At 41.6% G+C, this 22,214-nt stretch overlaps 1 protein-coding gene across 2 annotated transcripts in view; it reads left to right on the forward strand.

The window, feature by feature from the left end:
• Positions 1-22,214, forward strand: part of LOC136863599 (vitellogenin) — a 419,790-nt gene that overhangs the window by 198,816 nt on the left and 198,760 nt on the right. Inside the window, exon 8 of one of the 2 annotated variants that reach the window (XM_068226214.1) lies at positions 14,978-15,492. In XM_068226214.1, coding sequence (XP_068082315.1) covers positions 14,978-15,492 — 515 coding nt within the window. The remainder of the gene's footprint in view (positions 1-14,977; positions 15,493-22,214) is intronic. The other variant, XM_068226215.1, reaches the window with a different exon arrangement.

Raw genomic sequence — 22,214 nt, forward strand, 5'->3', positions numbered from 1 at the left:
CTGAGAAGGTCAGGTTGGTCGCTTCGTCAAATCGCAGCCGATACCCATAGGGATGTGTCCACGGTGCAGCGCCTGTGGCGAAGATGGTTGGCGCAGGGACATGTGGCACGTGCGAGGGGTCCAGGCGCAGCCCGAGTGACGTCAGCACGCGAGGATGGGCGCATCCGCCGCCAAGCGGTGGCAGCCCCGCACGCCACGTCAACCTCCATTCTTCAGCATGTGCAAGACACCCTGACTGTTCCAATATCGACCAGAACAATTTCCCGTCAATTGGTTGAATGAGGCCTGCACTCCCGGCGTCCGCTCAGAAGACTACCATTGACTCCATAGCATAGACGTGCACGCCTGGCATGGTGCCGGGCTAGAGCGACTTGGATGAGGAAATGGCGGAACGTCGTGTTCTCCGATGAGTCACGCTTCTGTTCTGTCAGTGATAGTCACCGCAGACGAGTGTGGCGTCGGCGTGGAGAAAGGTCAAATCCGGCAGTAACTGTGGAGCGCCCTACCGCTAGACAACGCTGCATCATGGTTTGGGGCGCTATTGCGTATGATTCCACGTCACCTCTAGTGCGTATTCAAGGCACGTTAAATGCCCACCGCTACGTGCAGCATGTGCTGCGGCCGGTGGCACTCCCGTACCTTCAGGGGCTGCCCAATGCTCTGTTTCAGCAGGATAATGCCCTCCCACACACTGCTCGCATCTCCCAACAGGCTCTACGAGGTGTACAGATGCTTCCGTGGCCAGCGTACTCTCCGGATCTCTCACCAATCGAACACGTGTGGGATCTCATTGGACGCCGTTTGCAAACTCTGCCCCAGCCTCGTACGGACGACCAACTGTGGCAAATGGTTGACAGAGAATGGAGAACCATCCCTCAGGACACCATCCGCACTCTTATTGACTCTGTACCTCGACGTGTTTCTGCGTGCATCGCCGCTCGCGGTGGTCCTACATCCTACTGAGTCGATGCCGTGCGCATTGTGTAACCTGCATATCGGTTTGAAATAAACATCAATTATTCTTCCGTGCCGACTCTGTTTTTTCCCCAACTTTCATCCCTTTCGAACCACTCCTCCTTGGTGTTGCATCTGCTCTGTCAGTCAGTGTATTACATCAGACTATGAAAAGTGAGGGCCTGAACGGCCACGTGCAACCCTAGACGAGGAAGACGACATCCTGACAATGGTAGACGATGATCCTGGGTGCAGTACGCGTAGTAGAACACGTGCCCTTGGTGTTCAAACTTGGACCGTGCGTAGGACAGTGCATGAAAAGCGAATGCGTCCTTACCATATTCAACGGGTGCAGAGTCTCTCACCAGCTGATTAGGGATTTTTTACGTGGCATCGACACAGATAGGTCTTAGGGCGAGAATGGGACAGGAAAGGACCAGGATCGGAAAGGAGGTGACTGTGGCCTTGATTAAGATACAGCTCCGGCATTTGGCTAGTGTGAAAATGGGAAACCATGGAAATCTATCTTCAGGGCTGCCAACATTAGGGATTCGAACCCACTATATCCCGAATACTGGATACTGGTCGCACTTAAGCGACTGCAGCTATCGAGCTCGTTGATGATTACGAATTAAGAGTGAATTTCTGCCGCTGGTTTATTTATCTAGCACGCAATCCAGACTTTCTGTCTGGAGTATTCGTGACAGATGAGGCACTTTTCACACGACAAATAATGTAAAATATGCACAACACTCACTCATGGGCTGTGAAACATCCCCGCGCAGTACGTCAAGGCAACTTCCAGCACCGGTTCTCAATTAATGTCTGGATGGGTGTAGTAGGAGGTCAGTTACTTGGACCAATCTTCTTTTTAACGTTATTTTGCTTTACGTCCCAAAAAACTATTTTACGGTTTCCGGAGATCCCGAGCTGCCTCAATTTAGTCCCGCAGGAGTGCTTTACATGCCAGTAAATCTACCGACACGAGGCTGACGTATATGAGCTCCTTCACATACCACCGGACTGAGCCAGGATTGAACCTGCGAAGTTGGGATCAGAAAGCACATCAAGCGCTTGCGCCGCTCCGCCCTGCGGGAAGCACGAAATGTAGGTACGTTTAATGTATTTAGTTTCATAACATGTCCCTTATTCGTCTAAAACAAAACGTTCGATGTGCTTCGATAGTTCAGTTCCGACACTACTCACTTGGACATCCTATCCCATGCATTCTTTAATTACGTAAAGAATTTCGTTTACATACACGTCAACACGATCTTACCTTCTTCCTCCTACCTTTACGCAATGCACAACGGGGTTCGTACCGTATTTCACGTCTGGAAGTGCCTATCGCAACATTACGCTCGAATAATCATATAACACACTCGTAGAAATCCCGCACTGTCATAGGTTTTCAGATCATTTCCGTACTCAACCGAGATCGATGACAAAGGGCGTCTGAAGATCTTGAAACGGAAACAAAATTATAACAATTTATCGTGGACAGGCTGCCCGTAAGTAAACAACACTGATTTAGGAAGAATGTTACGGAACATAACATGAACCAGTAGCACTAGCCTTCAGCTATTATCTTGGACAGGATGCACATACCCGTAAACAGAACCGGTTTGGCAAGAATGGTGCGTATGTTGTCATGAACTAGTAGCACCAGCCTCCAGCTGTTATGCTGGACAGGCTGCCCAAACACATGAACAAGACCAGTTTGGCGAGAATCAAGCATAACTTGTCATAACCCAGTAGTACCAGCTTTCAAATGTTATCGTGGACAGGCTGCCCATATACATAAACAAAGCAAAGCTATCCATTCATAACAAAGAGGCTTAATAACTACTTTAAAAACATCAATCCCTTTGCTCACGAAAGTACTGTAACTTCCGACGGTTACTAAAAAATTACATGTAGTGGTTCGTCACATTGTTCTCTATTGCTACAAGAAATATCTGCACGTATACCCCTAACAATCTGTATATGTCTGTGTGTGAAACTCCAAAGGACCGATACAGACGGGCGTGCTACCTAATGCTACGTACAGGCTTAATCTCATCCCTGCTGAAAGTACATTGTGCCGCGCTGTCCGCTACGGAATTGCTGTAATAAATCAAACCCCTGAGTTTAGTTCGAAGCCGACAGTGGTTGTTGATCCATTACGAAGCATTAGTAGATTGGACGACCAAAGATGGCTGATTTTAACAAATTTTATAATATTCATTAGTGTTATTAAACTAGAAAATCAAAAGAAAAGGCGACAAATGAATTGTAAAATTATTGGGAGTTGTGCAACACCACAATAATACCACGCACAGCCCCTGGGCATAAGTTAGTTAACCACTGCGCATTATTGCACCTTACTCTCGATGGTCACATTTAAACTAAGTAATGGCGGAAGCTGTGAGCAGTGAAGGAAATGTATTTAAGGAGTAGTGGGGGGGGCTTGCTTGTTAGTAACAAGTGACAAGCAGGCTTCATTTGCGCATTCGCTGTTAGAGTGAAAAGCTTACATAATGAACAGAAAGTCCGCAAAACCGCGCGTGTTTGGTTTACTTAAGTGGTGTCAACTTGATCAAAATTATGAAGTTGTAAAACAATCTTTCATTACAAAGTTCCCACGTACTCAGCCACCATGCAAGCAAGCTATCTAAATATTAAATCGAAGGTTCGTGGAGGCAGGTTCTGCAGTTGACTTACCACGCAGTGGCCGCCCAAAATCAGTAGTTACAAAAGAAAATCTGCAGGTCGTTGTACAGGCATTCGTTCTAAGAATAGATTCGAAATAACTACAAATTTCTGACAGATGTTTAAGGAGAACGTTAAAAACGTTACATCGGAAGCCTATATTTCTACGCGCCGTAAATCAGAATGATCCTGATCGAAGACATGAATTCTGTGAGTGGTGTGTGATCCGAAGTGAAAGTGATCCTAACTTTTACAAAAAAAAATCCGCGGTTTGTAAATAAGGAAGAATTAAATGTTCCTGGAGTTACGGTTTGGGTAGGTATATGCAGCGAAGGAATGACAGGTCCTTATTTTTTCAATGGGACTGTGACTACGAACAGGTACCTTTGAATGTTAAGAGGAGTTATGATAGAATTAGGCAATATCCCTGTCTTAGAAGCAGTATGAAACAATATTGTTAGGCAGCAAGATGGTGTTTAACTGCTGTACGGAAACGCCCGTGATTTCTGAATGATTAAGAGGGGATTGGAAGGCGAGGTAAAATCGATTGCCGCCGAGATCAATGGACCTCCCGCCATGTCATTTTCCAATATCGAAGATAATGAAGGACAACGTTTTCGCTACAAAGCCACTAAACCTACAGCATTTAAGGGATTTGATTGAACATGAATTTGAAAACATGCTTGATGACTTGTGTCAAGATATGTACAGTTAATCAGTTTTTTATATGCCCTTAATGCTACAACATACAGTACACTACACTATGCATTATCCGTTAAGTGACTTATGCCACACTCTCTATAATATACCTGTAAAAAATGTCAACTATGAAACAAAGAATGACTTGCTTTGTTCCAGAAGAACATCTGATTGGCTATCTTACTGGACAATTCAGCACTCTGATTATCGATCTTACTAGACAGTTCAGTCTTCAACACTGGTGATGTTCCATCCATAGAATTAAATTCACCCTTCAACTCTTTACTCTCAACATACTTAACTCAAACATACTAGGAATGGAAGCTCCTCTTTTATATGTTTCCATAACAAGGCCTACATTATGAGTCTGAGTTGAGGTACTCGATTCTCCATCGATTATCCATTAATCGGTGCCCGTAGATCTTGATTACTAGAAACTGAAACTCAAGAAAGTAAGGAATGTCAAGTTACTCAATTGCAACAGTGAAGTTTTAGGGAGGAAGTGGGTCTGAGATTGATCTTGGTAAACTGTCAAAGTGTAGTGATAAGCAATTAAAATTAGCTGCTTTGATGGTATCTTATGAGATTAATGTGGTGATAGGAGTGGAATCATGGTTGAGAGAATGGGTGAGTAATAGAGAAGTGTATACAGTCCATGTAGAGACCGAAGAGATAAAATGGGAGGGGGTGTTTATTCTGGTGAAGGAATCTTATTGCTCACATGAATGATTTACCGATGAAAGGGATGAAATATTAGGGACAAAATTAGTTTGTGATAATATGAAGGAGGTGGGGATTATAGGAACATACAGGCCTGGAAGAGAGGAAAGAGACATGGAAATATTTGAGAAAATAATAGATTATACACATAAAAACAATAATAATGATATGGTAATAATTGGGGGAGATTTAAACTTGCCTGAATTGAATGGAATGGAACTGCAAGTGAAGCCCATTAGCCTTAACTGGCAAATAAATTAATTTGGGAGGGGAGATTTACACAAGTAGTACAAGCACTAACTCGTCTCAATAACTTCCTAGATATATTCTTGGTTAAACTGTGGGAAATTGTTGATAAAACTGAGGCAATTGAAGGAATAGGTGGCCATACGGCTGTAATAATGGATGTAGGACTAATACCAAAAAGGCTTAATAAGAGGGTTACACAAGACAAGAAATTGTACAGAAAAGCCAAAGTTGTTGAATTCGGGACTTAAACTTAAATCGCAATTCAGTGTTTGGATAAGTGAAAAGAGTAATGTGGATACACTTTGGGCAGTGGCGGCGGGCTCTCAAGAGCACATGAACACGTGTACACCCAATTCTAATGCATAATCACGCATTCATGGATAATTCAAAATTGTTTCCTTTGTTTCGACTTGATTGAATCAATCGATTCCAAACTCTGTTTTACACTGACAGTTGTTCGATTCGGCTGACGATTCAGGAAGCACACTGGCTGCTGAAGACTACACGCATGCACATGCCGATGACGTCAGGTTTATGCACAGATAACCCCCATGAGCGGGGAGCACGGTAAGGTATGTGCCTTTCCGTCTAAGCCACCCTCAAATAAGAGATAGTATTACACTTAGCCACAAGGGTCCGCCACCTCCCCTGTTACTGCTGCCCACAGCTCCCAGAAGTTACTATTGCATTACATCGCCGAAAGATTTCACCAGTAGATAATTCTGAACAGGTGTCGTAATCGCCGAAAGAAGTTTGCTTTACGTTGTAGGTGGAGAATCGTTTCCAGTGAAATTAATTTGAGAACCAGTAAATGTGGTACCACTACGCATTATGTTTATGCTCGTTGTCATACCTAGATCTAACCAAGAATAGTGTTCGCATCTTTTAATATTCCCTAACATAGCCTACAGCATTGTAGCGAAGTAGCAGTGAATTTTACTTTCACCGAGAGGAGTAGCTTCAGCTAACATTGGCCACGGCTTTACTGTGGCGGGGTTGATCTCCTCATCCAGTCCGCTGTCCTGAGAATAGTTTTCCGTGGTTTTCCATTCTCCTCTCTAAAGCGAATGATTAAATACATCAACAGTTCTTTTTATACGCCACGGTCGCTCCTCTCTCACGTTCTTTTCACCTCAAATCACCGCAGCACATCTCCATAGACGTCGTCTTCTAGGAGGGTCACCATCAGGGTACGGAAAGAAGACATTTTAGTAGTAGTCGTAATTTTAATAATAATAATAATAATAATAATAATAATAATAATAATAATAATAATAATAATAATAATAATGACGATGTTATTGTTTTTACGTCCCACTAACTACTTTTACGGTTTTCGGAGAAGCCGAGGTGTCGGATTTAGTCCCGCAGGATTTCTTTTACGTGCCAGTCAATCTGCCGACACATGGCTGACGTATTTGAGCACCTTCAAATACCCCCGGACTGAGCCAGTATCGAACATGCCAAGTTGGGTTCAGAAGGCCAGCGCCTCAACCGTCTGAGCCACTCAGCCCAGCAGTGGAGATTTTTGTTTAGTTGTATACTCACACTTTTATCTCGAAAAAATGAATCATCGGTTGCAGTGGTTCTACCGTATTATGAGAGGAGAAGAAACCGTACAAGGAACTTTTAGTAAAATGAGTTAAGTAAGTTATTTTGTACTGATTTGCATTCAGCTTTGGTACATTTGGGGTATGAACTAAAATGTTGCTGTGAACCCTCTGAAAATGTTGTCACGAGCCGCCACTGACATTGGGCAAGGAATAATTTGGGAAGGAGAAAGGAGATTATACCTGTTAAAGAAGGGTAAAATGCCCTCAGACCCTGTTTATTGAACAAGGGGAATAAGAAAATTAAAAAGAAAATGTAGAAGAATAAACAGGAAAATCAAAGAGTGTAGGGAGAATAGAGAAAGTAGAAAACAGCTAATGAGGAAACTTAATAGACTGAAAAAGTAACCTAAAGAGAATTACAGGAATGGCATACTTCATGAGGGTAATGACCACAAAGGGAAATGGAAGAATATGTATTCATATATTAGGAATCAAAAGGGAAAAGGAATCCAAATTCCTACAATGGTGGAAGAAGGGGGTGAATAATTTTTAACAGATATTGAGAAAGCAAATCTATTTAGTAGGGAATTCATAGATTCAGTAGAAGATTGTCAGGAGTTGGAAACCGAAACAGAGAATAGAGAGGGAGAGACACTTACGGAAACAAGAAGCTTCTCATTCAAAAATGAGGATATTTTCAGTGAAATCCGACTGCTTCAGCAAGGAAAAGTAGCAGGGAGTGATCAAATTACTGAGGAGGTATTTTTTATTTAAAATTTCCCTTTGACTATGTCATTAATAACAGTGTAATACCAAAGGAATGGAAGGAATCTAAAATAATACCAATTTATGAAGGCAAGGATGATAAAAGGAAACCTGAGAACTACAGACCAGTCAGCCTGACCAGTGTAGTTTGTAAAATACTGGAGAGTTTAATAGCAAAGTACATCAGAACGGTATGTGAAGATAAAAATTGGTTCATGAGGAGCCAGTATGGATTTAGAAAGAAATTTTCTTGTGAGGCACAACTGTTGGGATTTCAGCAGGACTTCAGGATTTCAGTTGGATTCAGGAGGAGAGTTGGATTGCATAGCCATTGACCTTCCCAAAGTATATGAGAGAGTGGAAATGGAATATTATTAAAGAGACTGGAGTGAATAGGATTGGACGTAAGGGTCATACGTTGGATAAGAACTTTTCTATATTCAAGAGTTAGGAAAGTCAAAGTAGGAAACCATGTATCACAGGAAGAGGAAGTTTGGAAGGGAATTGCACAGGACAGTATAATTAGTCCATTACTTTTCTTAATATACGCAAACAATTGAAGGAACAATGTAACATCAAAATAAGATTGTACGCAGATGACATAATTGTTTCTATGGACATAAATAACAATGAGGATTATTCAGAATTACAAAGGGACCTTGACAGTATCCAACAATGGATTGAAGAGAATAATATGAAGGTTAATGGAGGCAAATCAATTGTTACAACATTCACAAACAGGAGCTTAAAACTGAATTTAATTATAGTTTGGAAGGGGTATTTGTCTCAAGAGATGGCATGAGGAAATACTTAGGTATGCGATTTGAAAATAATTTGCACTGGAAGGGTCATATTGATGACATTGTTGGGAAAGTATACAGATCGTTACATGTCATAATGAGGCTACTTGAAGGATGTAACAAAGAAGTAAAAGAGAATGGTTCGTCTGTTATTGGAATATGCAAACAGTGTTTGGGATCTTCACGAGGATCATCTAATAAAAGGAATAGATGATGTGCAGAGGAAAACAGCAAGGATTTTAACAGGAGATTGCAGGAGAAAAAGTAGTGTATCCGAAATGTTAGAGAAACTTGGGTGGGAAACTTTAAGTAAGAGACGGGAGAAAACTAGACTTATAGGATTATATAGAGCCTATACAGGAGAGGAAGCATGGGGGAAATCCGTAAGAGACTTCGATTGGAAAATAACTACATCGGCAGGGATGACCACAAGTATAAAATTAGAAGGGATTTTAGTAGAAGCGTTTGGAGTAAATTTTAATTCATTGGGAAGGGTGTGAAGGAGTGAAACATTTTACCAGGGGAAGTATTTGATCCTTTTCCAAAATCTGTACAGATATTCAAGAAAAGAATAAACGGAAACAGAGAAAAGAAATGAAATGTTAGAGGGCATTCTACGTGTGCAGGTTATTGTAAACAAAGAATTTTTGTGAATTGTGAATAAATTAATTCCATCCCCTGGTCTATGGAGATTGGGCAGCCGAAGTAGGGGGACTGCCTGTAGGGGTGAAGTACAGTGGGGACTTCGAGGGTTCTGGGACCGCTACGGTAGATGTGAAGGCCCTTCAGGAACCTTGAAAAGCGGTGGCAAAAGGGGCTCTGTTTAAGACGCAGCAGGTCGCAATGCTTGTTAGGTACCAAAATAGTTTTAAAAATGCAACATAAATTTTTAAGCTTATAACAGTTGTATAGTTGTTATTTGAAGTAATTCAACATATTGTATATGAGTTGATTTTGCTTGTAAGTACAGAAGATACCGGGCGAGTTAGCCTTGCGTTTAGGGGCGCGCAGCTGTGTGCTCGCATCCGGGAGATAGTGGGTTCGAACCCCACTGTCGGCAGCCTTGAAGATGGTTTTCCGTGGTTTCCTATTTTCACGCCAGGCAAATGCTGGGGCTGTACCTTAAATAAGGCCACGGCCGCTTCCTTCCCATTCGTAGGCCTTTCCTGTCCCATCGTCGCTACAAAACCTATCTGTGTCGGTGCGACGTAAAGCAAATAGCAAAAAAAAAGTACAGCATATATTATGAGTAGAATTTTGTAAATAATTTAAATTTATTAAGGATGAGCTGCGTGTTTGAAAGAAAAATTGTTAGTGTAAATTTATAATACTGTATTTTAGGAAAATGTCTTCTTCTTTTGATAATTTAAAATGTAGTGCTTGATAATAATGTATTTTTGTGTACCATTTGCCACCCAGGTAGACACCTCATTTGCAAATGAAGTGATTTTGATTTGATTTTGACTAATAGTCAAACCGGCACCACCCTCTAGGTCCCCGGTACAACCTACGGATGATGGGTTTATAACCTTACCCACCAGAGTGAGGGGAAAAGAGAGAGAGAGAGAAGAGAAGGAGAGAGAGAGAAGAGAAGGAGCGAGAGAGAGACCCTGGTGAGAAGGTTGCTAGCGTGTCCGCCCCAAAATAGAAGTTTAAGCGAACACGAGGGAAAGCAGTAATATTACTCAAGCACAAATCGCCAAATGATAAATATATAAATAAAGATACAGGACCACTCCAAAGAGTAGACGTCCTTGGAACATATGGTTTAAGAGGGCACATGAATGACCTATCAAATTACACTTATAGATACTGGAGTGACACACACACAACCACGGAGTGGCGAACTCGTCAATCGGTCCAAGGATCAGGAACGAGGGGTTGAGCAAAATACAAACCACACTGGGATCGATAACTTATCCTTGTTCACCAACAAAAACACAGGGAAGGACTCAAGAATAGAAAACTAATACTTTGAACAGACCAAAGGAATACCATCAGTAAGCAGAGACGCAGAAACCACTCAAGTTACAGGGAGGTAAGACGGGCGACAGTAGAATCGATGGGCAATCAGGAGACTCCTATAGGTTACCAGATGGAAAAAATCGCGATCAGTAAGTCATCCATAACGGCCACATCAAAGTACCACTACAAGAAATAAATGCACAGGGCAACGCGGTACAGAATAGTAACAACGAACCTAATTTGAGTGAGGAAGAACAAGTCGAAAAATCCCAGAGCCTACAGAAAACCAAATATTGCCCACCCGAAGGTTTACTTCCGCGGAGTAGTGGATTAAAAACCAATAGCCAAACCTACCGTGACACAGAGGTAAATTAAAGGACAAATCACATCCCAACCAAGGTATCTAGACAGCCAAACATCGTAATCCCAAACACGATTACATAAATGACAAGCTAGAAACACGGGTCACTCATAGAGAGATTAAAGGATAGCCATCCTCAACGCGTGCTCACCGACCATTACACAAATTCAGCACAATACTAAGCAGAAATTACAACACCAAACCAGGTACAGATTAAGGACTAGGTCCATCCCACAGAAGCACAAAGGAGAAATATCCTCAGGAAGGAAGTCCGACAGTGCCACCGAAAACTCCATACGCCAACCGGTAGATAAGGAAAATTACACTACGTCACTATCGGTCCACAATTCAAAAGTATCCAAACAACCCACAACAACATTACCAAGTTACAATACAAGAGGTACAACCACAATGCTGGCAGGAGTGCACTAACCGAACGCCCACAGAAAAGAAATCGGAACCAGATTTTCTACATAACCCCAAAACGACCTCCAAAATCAAAAAGTTAGGAAGATAAATTCAGCCCAAAAACCAGTTACAGGTAAAATAATATCGAGGGTTCACGCATAGAATACCACATTTAAAACAGCCGCGAAGAGTGCCCAAAGGAGGAGTGTCAGATCACTCAATCATGGATGAATACAAACATCAGTACCCGGAAAAAGAAACACCTTTAAGACACGCAGTCCATGCAGAAGGCAAGCAGGGAACTTTTCCGACACCAATTGATCGTAAAACACCATAACCAGAAATCGTACAATTTTAAAATGGCACAAATAGCAACCCAATCATGACTAAGCGCCACGCACCTTCAGACACGCGCACACAATGAAAGGATGATAAATTGGTAAACATTCAGGTACCAAACACACTCCCTGACATTCCATCCCAAACACACCATAGCCCAGCAATGATTAAGTCACAAGATGATCAAAGGGTAGAGCGGAAGGAATCTGATGCGGAGCCACTGAAGAAATAAGTCCTTGAAATTACATTCTAAACGCCTAGAGAAAACAGAGGATCAAACAGAAGCACAATATAAGTTAGATGTCATAAGATTTCCACAATGGAACTTCAGTAGCGCGCCACACAAGCATAAGGTTTGATAACGTGGATATACCATCCCAAGGTATTAATACCATCATCACAAGACAATTAAGGAAAATCAATTTCTAACTACAATGATCCACACCGAGAAACAATAATATACAAGGAGTACTAAATTAGAGTCACCAACCCAAGGCACAATAAGAACCAAATTGACTTGCTCGCCAACCCACAGTATGTGTGCTAAGTTCCACTAACGGCACAGGTCAGTTACCAAAGGTGCATCCATCCAGCGGAAGATGCGGTACAATTTTGCCAGATCAACCAGGTTTAATTTGTGAAACATGAACGCGCCTAATTCGTTTTGCTACAGGGTCACTTACCAAAATTGAAACCGGAGACAAGAACTCCAACACAGTGCACGGGCCTTGGTACCTAGGGGCAAGTTTTGCCGGAAACGTATTCACGGCCTTACTTATGGGGTAGCACTTAACATACACCAGATCACCAATATTCAATTTTGTTAGTGTAAATTGTATAATACTGTATTTTAGGAAAATGTCTTCTTCTTTTGATAATTTAAAATGTAGTGCTTGATAATAATGTATTTTTGTGTACCATTTGCCACCCAGGTAGACACCTCATTTGCAAATGAAGTGATTTTGATTTGATTTTGACTAATAGCCATTCCGCTACCCTTACTTAAATTATACATGCTCGGTGCCGTGGAAATCTTTTGACTTTTCATATCCTGATTCATTGTAACAAAAACTTTAAATAACAACCTCTCTATTTCTTAATTTGGTAATACAGTATTCGCTAAAACCGTTCTTCATACTCCGAAATGCATATCACTTAAATATATAACGCTTCACTGACATAATATTTCGAATTCCATCCAAACCTGACAAGTGCACCTACGCTTATAAGCCTAACAGATGTTCCAATCATTCAGCCACTTAGAAAATACTCACCTCTCGCCTGGGCGGTGATTGAATTCTTAATATAATACTACTACTACTAGTAATAATAATAATACACATAAAATAAGTGGAATTATTACCTGAAATGTCCGTAATTTGGACGCCTGAGTTCACTAACATGGATGTGTCGGATTTTGATAGAGCATGACAATATTCTCTCCCAGTGCGTGTACATAATGCTGTGTACTGATGCATCATCTATGGGCTTTACCAAACGTACTGAAAACCATTAAACCTGTACGAAGTGCACATAGGCTCTCCACTGAATCTAAAACAACCACCTATATTATGGCTTGTGTCAGTGCATGAACACTTCATCAATACCGGTACCGAAAAATATACAATATTCACTCAAAACATGAAAAAATGCTGGAAGACTAATCCTAGAAGTTAAACAGTGGGATACACAGCAATTTCTGCACTACCATTTGTAGTGAGCCCAATAAGCAACAGTTAAAATGCATATAGGCCCTATATATATATATATATATTGTCCTTCACTGTTTTTTGTATCAACACAAATTGCCGGCTGTCACCATCGACACATGGTTTACCACTTTGATACTGTACTTCTTTAAGCACCGACACTAATACTTGGTTTTAGAGGCACTTTTGATTCCACAAACACACGGCGTTGGTCTTTGCCTTGAAACCAGGCCATGGATTATTGGAAATTGCCATGAGACACAAAAGACCAAGTATAGGCCTATGTACTAGATCAGTACACTAACACAATTGTTGAGTGAGTATCAGTAACTATTTCCAAAAGTAAATGTTCAAAATAAATTGCTCCTAAATAAATGATTTAAGTATATTGTTCAAAAGTACATTGTTCGCTGGACCGCGTCCGTAATACGCATATATAGCTTTCTTCTTCCCCCACTCCGTCTCGATATGTTCAAAGCTCGTTGAGGCGTGTCTGCCCAGTAGCCGCTTCCCGACCACGTGCGAAACTATCACTTTTGGGTCCGTAGCTAGCCACGGGGCTGACTTCAGGATATCAGTGTCCAAGAATTGGATTCACAGTGTGATTCGCTGAAACTTTCCGTGGATGTATTTCCAAACCAAGAAATAGCTGTGTGTTTCCCAACTACCTGTAGAAATTAAACTACTAATATCTAATATGGAGACATTCCAGCTTCTAATATTACTATATTAATGCATAATAATAATAATAATAATAATAATAATAATAATAATAATAATAATAACGTTGTGATAAGTGCGGTGGGGGAGTGCGATATATGTACTATCATAAAGAAAACAAAAGACACTAAAACAACAAACAATATGTCACGTTCACACTTTTCGGGTAATAAATATTTACGAGTGCGAATATTAAAAGGACCTAAAAATAGCTTACAGCACTCAAAACAAAGTTGCACAAGAAATGTACATCTCAAATATTGTTAACAAAAATGATCCCTAAAACCCGGAGGTTACAGATTTACTTGCAAATATTGTAAGATATTTTACATAGGACATACTGGCCGAACATTTGCTCAGCGTTATCAAGAACACTTAAGAGCAATGCAATATAACAAATATTCTGCTTTTGCAAATCATATTTATAGCAATAATCACAACGTTCATGGCATGGAAAAATATATGGAATTAATCTAGAAATGCTATCATAGTTTAGAATTAAACATTCATGATACCATCGAAACGTACTTAGCATAGAAAAAGGACCCAGATAGCGTTTTAAATGAAACCGCCACGGACAAAGTAATGTTTTACAACCTTCAGATGACGCAACGTAACATGCTGCTGACTCGTTAGCGCCGTGAAAGTTGCTAAGTATTCATGTAACGGCTGGGACGGCATGTTCGGTCATTCCTGTCATTATAAAGTACGTTTATCACTACATTAGTTAGGTTTAAAATTGTATGTTAGCTTCTCTTATCCGTTTTTCTACCACTAGTGCAGCACAACTGTCATCTACTCAAGTCAACCTAATTATGTGAATTTTAATCTTTTAATTTTATGAATCCATTAATGATGGAACTAATATTCCGAAAACTGGTTATGGATTACCTTATTTTGACGTGTGCTGACATAGACTCTTATTAATTTTACTAATTATATCAAGACATCAGCACTGTCTACAATGGCTTTAATTTTTATGATGATTTGAATCACTTCTACTCTCAATAATAAAAGACGAACTAACTGTTATAATGATAGCAGACTTCTTTCTCAATGTGTCAGGTACCCGAGCCGAAACCATCCTTGACAGGGAAGCCTTTACCAGACAGCCTCGAAATATATTCCAGGGATGACACACTTGAAAATCGCCCTCGTCACCGTAGCTCAAAGAATAAGCACAGCCACTCCCAACAGAAGAGAAAGGAGACGAGAGTGCTGAATGTTGAGGCGTCGTCTTTAGACGAAGAAGCACCTAAACTTTGGGAGTTACCCGATACAGGTTTCAGCCGCCCACCACACCGACCGTTTTCTGCCTTCGCGCTGTCTCATCGTGAAGGCGATGCTCACTCTTGCATGAACCAACAGTTCAAAGAACTGATTACAGACATTGCAGGGAACTTGGAGTCTCCGAAGCTCATCAACGAAAAGAAGACATTGGAGAAGGTAAACCTCGCAATCGAGATGTGCCGTACAATGATGCTTATGGATCTGCAGAAATCTCACGCCGCTATAATGGATTTTTCACCACGAGATAGCAAATTGGCCCTTGCTGAAAGGTATGTAATGCTATTTATTTTTATGTCATGAAGCTGTATGTTATGATAATCTCCTATTTCATACCATATCATAGTATTTCTTATATTTAATAAGAGTCAAATGTCATTCTCTGGGGAAATTTTCCCAGTAAGAGAAGCCACAGAGTGAGTGAAGAAACATGATGAATATAACATTTAACACGGTATATTTTCATCTGCACCAAAGGGTCCTTGTTAGCGATCCGCGTTATGTAAAGGAGTGCAACATTTTAACAAAGAAAAGGGTTTTGATCAATACGGTCTTATAGGGTACGCGTGGGTGTAAGAAAGGCAAACCAAAGGGTAGCCGTAATGAACAAGCGTATCGTGGGTCTTTCGGAAATGGTTTTGTAGCACAGGCTAGCGTGATACAGGCGCATTGGTGCCACTGGAGAAATGAAGGAAAAAGAGTGGTTTTTAGCGAGGGATATACCGGGTGGTACAGCTGCCCCTATTTTTTCCCAAACATACGCAACCAGCTAGGAATTAAATGTCCCGTAGTCCTATTTTGTACAACATCTAACAGCAATTTTATGTGCATTTGGTCCGATATAGACTTCCCCACACAATGCAAAAACGGTACAATGGGCAGAAAGTGAGCCCATCTCAAAAATTCTGTACCATTTTATGTAGAGTGGAGTCCAATACTCCGGTCATTTTTACGAAATGTTACTGTACTGTACAAACCATAGCCACTCCTATAGCTGCTGGTAGAGAATTGCGCATCTCATTGGTTTAAGAGGCCATTCTCTTTTGACAGAAAAAGGGTGGTCATGGTATCGTAGAAAACGTGATAGGTTAGGACCAATTACAGACATTTTGTGTAGTCTCATCACATCGAAATTGATAGAAACGCGTTTTTCCACATTGTTTTATAATCTATGGCACGCAAATGCTATACAGCAGATGTGCTAGCTTATGTCATGTAATTACCGTACTACCATTACAGCGTTCAACGCAGTCATAAAACTTGACCATAAGGCTGTAACATATCAGTAACTTGACGAAGCGAGAACTTTCGCTCTATTCGTGAATACAGAGTTGTAAGGGATACATGTTGAAGTAGGAAGTAGCTGCGCGGAATTAGGCATTGTAAATATACCTGAAGAAGCTACGTGTTCGAAAAGTGATGAGGACATCCATTTTTTAAATACTTCATTTTGAACTCCTGGCACCCTTTACGAAGATTTGACTTTTCTGAAGTGTCAGATATTCTTCTAAGGAAGTTATACTAAACAGACATGATAATTATCGCCACTTAAGCACCGACTACGGACAAATTCATTGTGAATTCCACCTGAAACATAATGCTGGACTCATTTATCATCATCATCATCTGTTTACCCTCCAGGTTCGGTTTTTCCCTCGGACTTAGCGAGGGATCCCACCTCTACCGCCTCAAGGGCAGTGTCCTGGAGCTTCAGACTCTTGGTCGGGGGATACAACTGGGGAGTATGACCAGTACCTCGCCCAGGCGGCCTCACCTGCTATGCTGAACAGGGGCCTTGTGGAGGGATGGGAAGATTGGAAGGGATAGGCAAGGAAGAGGGAAGGAAGCGGCCGTGGCCTTAAGTTAGGTACCATCCCGGCATTCGCCTGGAGGAGAAGTGGGAAACCACGGAAAACCACTTCCAGCCCTCGTACCACTTTTCAAATTTCGTGGCAGAGCCGGGAATCGAACCCGGGCCTCCGGGGGTGGCAGCTAATCACGCTAACCACTACACCACAGTGGACTCATTTAACTAAGTATTAGGTACATAACAGTCCGCCTCTGTTGTGTAGTGGTTAGTGTGATTAGCTGCCACCCCCGGAGGCCCGGGTTCGATTCCCGGCTCTGCCACGAAATTTGAAAAGTGGTACGAGAGCTGGAACGAGGTCCACTCAGCCTGGGGAGGTCAAATGAGTAGAGGGGGCTTCGATTCCCCCGTCAGCCATCCTGAAAGTGGTTTTCCATGTGTTTCCCACTTCTCCTCCAGGAAAATGCCATGATGGTACCTAACTTAAGGCCACCGCCGCTTCCTTCCCTCTTCCTTGTCTATCCCTTCCAATCTTCCCATCCCCCACAAGCCCCTGCCAGTAAACATATCAACACGAGGCTGACGTAGTTTTTAGCACCTTCAAATACCACCAGACTAAGCCAGGATTGAACGTGCTAAGTTGGGGTCAGAAGGCCAGCGCTTCAACCGTCTGAGCCATTCAGCCCGGCCCTCATAACAGGTTACGTGCTCCAACCTTTGTGGTAAACTCACGAGCCAATATTCCTTGTGCCAGTACCTCGCCCAGGCGGCCTCACCTGCTATGCTGAACAGGGGCCTTGTGGGGGATGAGAAGATTGGAAGGGGCAGACAAGGAAGAGTGAAGGAAGCGGCCGTGGCCTTAAGTTAGGTACTATCTCGGCATTCGCCTGGAGGAGAAGTGGGAAACCACGGAAAACCACTTCGAGGATCGCTCAGTTGGGAATCGAAACCCCTCTACTGAGTTGACCTCCCTAGGCTGAGTGGACCCTATTCCAGCCCTCGTACCACTTTTCCAATTTCATAGCAGAGCCGGGAATGTAACCCGGGCTTCCGGGGGTGGCGGCTTATCACGCTAACCACTACACCACAGAGGCAGACAACCATATTTTCACCCAGGATTAAAATGTTACAATTCGCTAACGATGTGTTTGTTTATACTAGTGCAAGCTGTCTACGAACTATAGAAGCTCAAATGGCTTAAGCTTTATCTCAAAATAATTTATCCTTATCGCCTTCCAAGTCTCAAGCAGTGATATTTACGCAAAAACACCTAAGAGCAACGCCCTTAACCTTGAGCTTGGGACCCTACAACTTCAGAGACAAACCTCAGGCAAGGTTTATAGGTCTCCCATATGACACTCGACTGACATGGTCACCACATATATCTGAGCTTACACCAAAACTGGAACGAATTCTGAATGTTCTCCATGCTCTCACCCGAACATAGTGGGGGCTGATCCCTGTGTTCTGCTTTTCCTACATCGCAGTTTGATCCGATTCAAAATGGGTTATGGGAGTATGTTTTATCATAACGGAAGCAAAATTGCTATACGCAAGCTGGACAGAATACAATATATCCCTGTCATAACCTGCGTTGTTGCAATGGCTTCGAGCCCCAACAAAGGGGCTGTTACTAGAGTGTGCGAACCTCCTGTCGCTGTACGTCGACGGTATTTAGCAAATACATTTGTATTAGCCGGGATGTACAACAATGATCCACCAATCTGCAGCAGTCTGGCTGATTTATAAATCGTTATGGAAGAGCACGGCAACCGAAAATGAATGAAAAATATACGTTTTGTGAACAGTCTTCAGTTTCTGCGCCCCATACTTCCTTCGTCAACACCCCACATTTGCCCTGCATTTGGGATTCCGTACTTCTGCTTATTGTTTTCTCTTCCAATACATCTTCTTACAACAGACTTACTTCTTCTAAACAGAGTTATTTCGTAGTATATTCTCAAAGCCAGTGGCCCAATACTCACCAGATCTTCACTGATGGCTCAAAAATACCCTCACCGTCTGCCGTGGGATGCGATTTTTACCGCCCCGCAACTGAAGAATCTCGTTTGTTTACTTCACCAAATGACTGGACTACTTTTACAGCAGAAGCTGTCACTATTTCCGAAGATCTAGCATTCAGTTTAAGAGTTAAATTTTCAGCAGCTTCTATAATTACTATCTCAGTGTCTTGAAGACTCTACAGTCACCTGCTACATACAAACTAACGGTTCATCAAATACAGATCATTCAGAGATTTCGACAAATTACACGTCTCAATATTGATGTGCACTTTCTTTGGATACCTAGCCATAAAGGTATCCTACACAACGAATATGTTGACCGGCTCGCTAGAACAGCAACGCATTTGGGCGAACGCCTAATTCACCATGTCTAGTCGAGACTATGTACCACGTATCAAGCAGCGTTCCAGGACGCAAATTGAAGACGAATGGTAAATTACAAAAAGGCAACGGGGAAAACAGTACGCTGCAGTACAACCATACCGTCCTCACTCACCTTGGTTCTCCAAATGGAATACTTATCGCCGATACGTCATTCTCTTATTAGTACGAGGTTCAATCACGGCAGTTTTCCAAATCACCTCTACCGAATAAGGTATCCTAAACTCGTCTTACTGTTCCTGTGACCACCAAGCAATCGCTGACCTCAACCACATCTTCTCCTCGTGCCATCTTTATAATGTACAGCGGAAAAATTCATAACAACTTTACTTTCATTGAACTTCCGACTACCACTCAACATACAGTGCATTTTATCATCCCAACAACCAGAGGTGTATAATGCAACCACCATATTCTTAAAAGACACCGATTTAAGACTCTGAAGTTTGACGTAATACAGCATCGGAAAAAATAACTAAACATACGACAGTTGCAGTGTTTCAGTTTCTTCTTTTTTCTCTGTGTATGTGTGTGTGTGAGCATTCTGTGAGGACTCAAAACGTAATTCCAGTACAATATTATGGAAGATTCATATGTGTCTATATATTCTCAGTATATATTTTGTATTCTAATGTATTTCTAGCCGGCTGTTTGGTCTGGTACCAAAAGGCAATAAATTAAATAATAAAGAGCAGAAAGTGGGCTGACAGGAATGTGACTCCACCGATCCCCACTTCTGCCTTCTGTTTACAGTACGTCACGCCCGGCAGTAAGACACGTCGCGTCGTCTCGTCGCTTGTAGTATATTTATTTATTTACTAGCAATTACCCGCGGCTTCGCTCGCGTGGATTTCGTAATTTGATCAAAGTAATCGTTCCTCGGCATTGTACTAAGACATTATCTAAAAATTCCTAAAGTATAAAATCTCACCCGAAAATTGAGTTTTATGTACCCCAGAAATTCTTTGTAAACCATGTTTGTGGTATTACCTTTTGGGGCTAAGACGTCCTTGCGACATAGAACTGTACATGTGAGAAATAATCTTATCTCAAATCGAAAAATGAAATACATGTTTCTTTATTTTTAAAGGAGATTCCAAATACCTATTCCCAGATCTGTACCATCTTAAGTTTTTGAGATATACATAAGTATACCCATAAAAAGAATTCAACCCCTTCATCAGTCCTCCACCCCCCCCCCCCCCCATGTAACTGGATTTTCCGGAAACAAAAATACACGTGCCTTTATTTTAAAGGTGATTCCAAATACCAATTTTCCCGTCTGTAACATCTTCAGTTTTTTAAGGTATAAGTATCCTCATAAAAATAATTCAACTATTTTTCACTTCTTTTCACCCCCCCCCCCCCTCATTAAGTGCCTTCTCCGGATACAAAAATGTGCATGTTCCTGTATTTTTTAAAGGACTTTCAAAATACCAAGCTTCTTGTCTATAACATGTTAAGTTTTTGACATATAATGTAGATATACCGGTACTCATTTTAAAAATTCACCCGCTTTTCCAATTCTTTCAGCCCCTTACCTGGATTTTCCGAAAACAATAAAATACGTGTTTCATTATTTTTAAAGGAGATTCCAAATACCAGATATTTGGTATATATATATTCATACAAATAATTCAACTAATTCTTCAATTCTTTTACCCCCTCTCCCCCGTTAATTGGGTTTCCGAAAACAAAAAGAACACGTGTTTCCTTATTTTAAAAAGAGATTCCAAATACCAATTTTCACGTCTGCAACATATTAAGTTTTTGACATATACTGTAGATATGCTAATTTTAAAATTTCACCCCCTTTTTCATTTCCCCTTAGGTGGATTTTCCGAAAAAAGTATTTTTCTTTACTTTTACAGAAAATTCCAAATACCAGTTTTCAGATCTGTAATATGTTACCTGTCTGAGATAATTTGCAGTTATAGTCCTTTTTTTTAAATTCTCCCTTTTGTCACTCCTATTCACCCCCTATTCGTCGCATTATCCAAAAACACAAAAATTCGTGTTTCTTTATTTTCAAAGGAGATTCCAAATACCAATTTTCATGTCTGAAACATCTTCAGTTTTTGAGCTATATATCTCCTCATAAAAGGTGTTCAACCACTTTTCCCCCATTTTTCACCCCCCCCCACCTCGAGGGGATTTTTCGAAAACAAAAAATACGTGTTGCTTTATTTTTAAAGGAGATTCCAAATACCAATTTGTACGTTTGTACACTTTTAAGCTTTTGAGATACAGATATCCTCATTTTAAAAATTCACGCCCTTTTCACCCCCTTAGCGCCGGAATATCCATAAATCCTCCCTTTGTGAGCACCTACGCCCTAATATAAATGTATCCCCAAAATTTAATTTCTTTATGTCCAGTAGTTTTGGCTCGGCGATGATGAGTCAGTCAGTCAGTCAGTCAGTCAGTCAGTCAGGAAATGTTATTTTATATACCGGGTGGTACAGCTGCCCCTATTTTTTCCCGAATATATGCAACCGTCCGCCTCTGTGGTGTAGTGGTTAGCGTGATTAGCTGCCACCCCTGGAGGCCCGGGTTCGATTCCCGGCTCTGCCACGAAATTTGAAAAGTGGTACGAGGGCTGGAACGGGGTCCACTCAGCCTCGGGAGGTCAACTGAGTAGAGGTGGGTTCGATTCCCACCTCAGCCATCCTGGAAGTGGTTTTCCGTGGTTTCCCACTTCTCCTCCAGGCGAATGCCGGGATGGTACCTAACTTAAGGCCACGGCCGCTTCCTTCCCTCTTCCTTGCCTATCCCTTCCAAT

The sequence above is a fragment of the Anabrus simplex genome, chromosome 2 (genome assembly GCF_040414725.1).
Source record: "Anabrus simplex isolate iqAnaSimp1 chromosome 2, ASM4041472v1, whole genome shotgun sequence".
Lineage (NCBI taxonomy): Eukaryota > Metazoa > Arthropoda > Insecta > Orthoptera > Tettigoniidae > Anabrus > Anabrus simplex.